Below are 6331 nucleotides of genomic sequence, written 5' to 3'. Positions count from 1 at the left end.
AACCATCTCATCCTTTGCCGTCCCCGTCTTCTTTGGCCTTCAATCTTTCCCAGCATCAGGGTCTTCTCTAGTGAGTGCTCCCTTCTCATTTGGTGGCCAAAGTATTTGAGCTTCATTTTCATTATCTGGCCTTCCAGGGAACAGTCAGGGTTGATTTCTTTTAGGATTGACTGATTTGATCTTCTTGCAGTCCAAGGGACTCTCAAGAGTCTTCTCCAGCACCATAGTTCAAAAGAATCTATTCTTCGGCGCTCGGCCTTCCTTATAGTCCAACTCTCGCAGCCATACATGACTACTGGGAATACCATTGCTTTGATCATGCGGACTTTTGTTGGCAGGGTGATGTCTCTACTTTCTATCTATTTTTCTATTTATTGGCAGTCCTAAATTGTGATTTTAAATGATGGTTGATTCATTTGAAATGTGGTGCTGGAAGAGAGTTTTACAGATACCGTGGGCCACCCAAAAGACAAATAAGTGGGTTTTAGGTCAAATCAAGCCCAAACTCTCCCTAGAAGGACTAAACTGATGCTAAGGCACTTTGGTCACATCATGAGTAGGCAAGAGTCACTAGAAAAGTCAATAATGCCAAGAAAAGTTGAAAGTGGCAGGAAAAGAGGAAGACACAATGTGAGATGGATTGACTCAGTCAAGGAAGTCATGGCCCCCAGTGCGCAAGACCTGAGTGAAGCTGTTAACAATAGGACAATAGGACATTAAAAGTGCAATCCAAAGGAGACTTACTCCAGTCTAAGCCCACGAAAATGAATGGTCTTAGAATGGAGTAACTCTCCTTAGGATTGCAGTGTAAGACAGTGTAAGTCATGGGTTGCCATAAGTCAGAAGTGATTTGACAGCACTTAACACAAACTTTTATGTATCTTTATGGTGGTGGTTTTAAAGAAGAAGAAGAGGAGGAGGAGGAGGAGGAGGAGGAGATTGGATTTATACCTCGCCCTTCACTTGGAGTCTCAGAGCAGCTTACAAACCCCTTTCCCTTCCCTTCCCCTCAACAGATACCCTGTGAGGTAGGTGGGGCTGAGAGAGCTCTGACAGAACTGTCCTTGAGAGAACAGCTCTGACAGAACTATGGCTTGCCCAAGGCCATCCAGCAGCTGCAAGTGGAGGAGTGGGGAATCAAACCCGGTTCTGCCAGATTAGAATCCTCCTTGAGTTCTATAAGGCAGAATGGCAGCTAATAAATGTTTTAAATCAATAAAGAAGCACTAAAATAAACTAAAATGAACTAGAACTTTTGCAAATTAAGATATGGCAAATGAGATCTGTATGCTACCTCCTTTCATGTAAACTGGTGAAAGAAACTCACGTAGAGAGTGAACTCTGCCCCTGATAACATATTTACAGCCATGTGAGATTTCTCACAATTGAGCTAATGCTTTTGAATTCCCTCCAGGTTCCAAGACCTCATGTTGATGTATATGAAAAAAAACATCCCACATTAACTTCTGTACATATTTCCATCAGTATTCAGACTATGTATCTTACACATCTGTAGCACAATCAGTTTAAATTAATGAGGGTAGTTATATCAATCCTGTCTAGTACATACAACAATGTCCTTCTTCTAAGGTAGATTCAGTTGGGCAGCCATTTTGGTCTGAAGCAACAGGACAAAGTTTGAGTCCGGTGACACCTTTAAGACCAACAAAGTTTAATTCTGGGTATAAGTGTTTGTGTGCTGGCATACTGCTTCAGATACAGTTCAGATACATGTACCATTTGTCAACTGCTTCTAAGTGTTCAGTTCCCCACTTAATTCTCCTGTTAGATAGCTTACACTGAGCGAGAGAGTGACTGGCCCAAGATGACCCAGTGAGCTTCACGGAGATGTGACTCCAAGACATTGAATTTGCTCACTCTAGACCTGCATAATCCCAGAGGGTAGGTGTGTTGGTCTTGCAGTAGAACAGCTCGATCTGAGTCCAGTAGCACCTTAGAGACCAATGAGATTTCTGCAGTATGAGCTCTCAAGAGCCAAAACTCCCTTCATCAGATACAGGTAGGAACGAAATTCCCTGAGCCCTTATGTCCTGGTCAGAAGGTGGGAGGGCTATTTCAAAGAAGGAACTCAGGAGGCAAAGGTACAATCTGCAGATTAATGTTTGATTAGACCAGAGAGTAAGTGCTTGGGGGCAGAAAATCAGCATCTGTAGTGAGAGAAGAATCCTATAGAACAAAGTTTGAGTCCAGTGGCACCCTTAAAACTAAGGAAGTTTAATTGTGGATATAAGCTTTTGTGTGCATGCTCCAGATACTGAAGATACTCCAGATACATTGCCACTGGTGGACCTCCTGATGGCACTGGTATTTCTGGCCACTGTGTGATACAGAGTGTTGGACTGGATGGGCCTTTGGCCTGATCCAACACTGGCATCTCTTATGTTCTTATGTTAAATCTTTTAGATCTCAATCAGAATCCTGTCTAGTCCCGGGGTTTTCTTTTTCTTTTGTGTTTTAGTTGCCTATACAATTTTGCATATTGTTATTCGCTCGTTTAAAATTCTATTTTGTTCCTCATTAAAGCTCTTAGTATTTTTCTTGTTTATATATTCTAGTATAGTATTTTCATCTATCTTTCTTTGCTGGAAAAGAGTTGTATAGAAATTTTCCACCGTTGGTACCTGTCACCTGAAAGGCTAGCCCAAATGTATGTGGGTTTAGATGCAAAGTGTTGGAAATGTAAGTTAAAGCTGGGCTCATACTATCATGTATGGTGGACATGCAAAGAGATTACCAAATTTTGGAAAGAGGTGCACAGGATGCTATGTCAAATAGTTAAAAAACAAATTCCGTTAAGTCCAGAAGTATTTTTACTGAACCTATACCCAGATAAATGGAAAAAGAGTGATAAATATTTAACTTTGCATATATCAACAGCTGCGCGAATGCTACTTGCAAAAAATTGGAAAAATGAATCAGTACCAACTAAGATGGAACTGATTAGCAAAATAATAGATATTGCGGAAATGGATAATTTGACTCAAAAAGTGAATGGGAGTATGAATAGCTTTTTTCAAACAGTTTGGATGCCTGTATATAAATGGTTAGATGCGGAGAATATTTAACCAGAAGGTTCGTGATGTCTTACAAGGGTGTGGTAAGCGGAGGGTGGTGGGGTCTGCTGGGTGTTGTATTGTTGTTTTATTGTTATATGCTGTCTTCTGTTATATGTTGGAAAAATAAAAATTTATTTAAAAAAAAAAAAAAAGCTGAAGATCGCCCGTGCAGGCGAAAAACGGTGGGAAAAAGCGCATCGGAACTGGGAGAGGAAACTGAAGACTACTTGGAAGCGGTTGACAGGTAAAACGCTTCAGCCCCGTTTCCTAAACAGGACAGAAGCGTTTGTGTGTGAAATTACAAATATATTCCAGTAGGGAACCGGTTCTAAAACGGTTCTGTCTGAAATGACAGACCAGAAACCTTTTGGGAACTGTTCCTCTTCCAGATTATATCGTCTGTCTGAAATTCCTCACCAACAGAACAAAGTTTGAGTCCATTGGCATCTTTAAGACCAACAAAGTTTTATGCAAGGTATAAGCTTTCATGTGCATGCGCACTTCTTGAGATATAATGAAATGGAAATTACCAGTCCATACAGAGAGGTAGAAGGTGAGCAGCAAATTAGCATACAGCATAAAAATGTTTAACAGATTCAAGGACCAAACAGGAATAACAAGCTTAGTTTATATGGTTACCATTTGTTTGGGTTTAATTCTGGGGAGAAACATAGTGAAGGAGATAAATATATCAAAATGGGAGATTGATGGCCATATGTATCCTTAATTGTGGAATGCTTAGAGTAATTAACTGAGAGCCTGCCATTACGCTCCATCTGTCTCCTCTCAAGCATGGAGGCAACACCAACAGAGTAGCCCAGTCTCCTTTAATAATCACCCCTCACTCAGACACTGCACAAAGCTATTGGGGATGGGGACTCAAACACTACTTCATTTACACACTGCCACCATTTATTCATATCTTAACAGATATATTTATATTTAGGTCGAGATGTTAGCTTGTGTGTGTGTTTCTTTCCCTGAGACAACCAGTCCTTATGGTTAAAGAAACACAAGGAGTTGAATTTTATTTCTGGTTTGAAGATTGGAGAAGATCAGGTAGAGGTTACAAAGTTTCAGTTGAAGTTTTGAGCTGTTTCCATATTACAGCATTTGGGATCTTTTCGTACAAGTGGATCCTTTTCAGACAGCTTTAAGGGGCTTGTGTCCACAGCTTCACTCAACCATACTGACTCCCAACTGAACTAACTGCTGTCTTCAACAGTCTCCCTCACCAACATGCTGTCAGCTCCAACTGGCCACTCTTGGGAGAGGTGAAAACTAACCTGTATGTCACAATGAGGTTCCAAATTTCTCTGGCATAAATCCAAATTTCTAATAGGTCCTCATAACCCAATTAAAGGAGTATTGTCAGCAGGTTTTTAAGCTCCAGGAATAACATCAGTTCTTATTACACTGGCTTCTATAAGTAAAGTAAAAGTTTGCAGGGGCCAAGGCAATTGCATATCCAGTTTACCTGACTCTCTTCCACCAACTTCTGCTACCTCAGCTACTGAAACCATGCTTTCCATGTGGCCAACTGCAGTTAACTCCATAGATGGCTGTACTGAAACAAACCATGTCATTTATTTACTTTATTTATAGCCTGCATTTCTCAGCGAGACTTAAGGTGGGAAGGAAACAGCTGCTCCTTTTTTGGTTGACAGGTTTTTGTTTGTCTGTAACTTATGTGTTTCAAGTATGGTTGAATCCACAACAATACGTGTTTCAAAATATTCAGTATTTTATAAATTGCCTTTGATTATCTTAAGCCTTTACCAGTGTGACCCTAAGCAGAGTTATACTTTTCTAGGTCTGCTGAAGTCAACTGGCTTAGAAAGATGCCACTCTGCTTAGGGATACATTCCAAGGGTTTTACAGTAGTTCACCATTGTTACAGTAATTATATCACTACTGAAAGCCTCAATATATATATTTCATATCCGTACCATTTTCAGGGGCCTCATGGACCTAATATATGCTTCTTTCTTTTCCCAGAAGGATAAATCAGGATATTCCCCAGGCTCCAACATCAAAGGGATTCCCTGGAAACCAGGTTCTTCATAAAGTAGCCATCTACAAATGGAAGACAAAAAGTTTACATGGGAATATGATGCCATCAATTCCAGAAGGGTTTCAAATACTAACACTTCATTTCAGCATAATCTTTGCATTCATTTTATTTAGGAGGTTTGAAGAAACAAACAAACAAAAAAGCAATATAGAGAGTATAGGGTTACCAAGTACCTACCGTGAATCAGCGGGGGACACATGCTTTCCTGCTGGAACATTCCTGCCTGTAACACACCTGCATCACACTATGCTGTCGCCCAGACGTGACGTCAGCACGCTGGGCACGTAGCCGGGCGACACTCTGGCAATGGGGCTGAAAACTCAATGGTACCATCGAGTTTTCAGCCCAGTTGCTAGAGTGTCAACTGGCTATGTGCCTACTGTCGTATGTGTTTTCCCTGTGGGAATGTTCCCGCCAAGAACTATGTGTCCCCCGCCAATTCGCGGTAGGTACTTGGTAACCCTAAGAGAGTAGAAGGGTTCTGCTGATATATATCACATTGGAGAATGAGCCCAAGATGGTATAGCTGATGTTATTAGGTCCTATTGCCTGACTGTATCTGGGGACAAAGACAGCATTACTGGTGAATGCAGGCAATTCTATTTATGTAAACAGTAAACATGCACCAAATTTCAGACATTCACAGCAGAATATGCATTCATATAAAGTCAAAGTTTGTCCTCTTCTCACTGTTACTTGCATTCTGTTACTAATCACCATTACAGAAAGCCAGCATTAACTACAAAACCAGTGAAGACATTTTAATAAAATAGGTGGAGTGAACTTATTGTGTTATCAATCTTCTGCTCCAGCTGCGTTGACAGATTAATAATACTGTATGTGTATGTCACTTTTTTGTCAACACGTTTCTAACCATACCAACAGTTTCTTCTCTCTTTTTTTGGCCCCCCGAAGGGGATTTTTTAAATTTCATTTTTCTAAAGACTACAAATCTACAATGAAAATGAGGGAAGGGAACTACATTTAGGGATAAAGAAAAGAAAACCCACTACTATCTAAAATCCCAAGAGAGGAGATCCTCAAAATTTCTTAAGTACAAAGTCAGTTCTAAACAATTTTTTGAACTTAGTCAGATCTACCATTACAACTTTTGAATCTTAAATAAACTGTTAAAAATAAAACCCCCAAAACATCTCATTACAATCATCTCTTTTCAAAG

At 40.2% G+C, this 6331-nt stretch overlaps 1 protein-coding gene across 1 annotated transcript in view; it reads right to left on the bottom strand.

Moving 5' to 3' along the window:
• Positions 1-5153, bottom strand: part of LOC107120664 (absent in melanoma 1 protein-like) — a gene marked incomplete at its 5' end in the record, with an annotated part of 38970 nt that extends 33817 nt beyond the window's left edge. The window contains one exon of the mRNA XM_015423422.1: positions 5027-5153. Within this exon, the coding sequence (XP_015278908.1) occupies positions 5027-5153 (127 nt within the window). The remainder of the gene's footprint in view (positions 1-5026) is intronic.
• Between the last annotated feature and the right edge of the window lie 1178 nt (positions 5154-6331).

Source organism: Gekko japonicus, unplaced genomic scaffold (assembly GCF_001447785.1).
Source record: "Gekko japonicus isolate JY-2015 unplaced genomic scaffold, Gekko_japonicus_V1.1 scaffold2046, whole genome shotgun sequence".
In the NCBI taxonomy this organism is placed as follows: domain Eukaryota; kingdom Metazoa; phylum Chordata; class Lepidosauria; order Squamata; family Gekkonidae; genus Gekko; species Gekko japonicus.
Note: the sequence above shows the minus strand (reverse complement) of the source record. Positions and strands in the feature narration are given on the sequence as shown.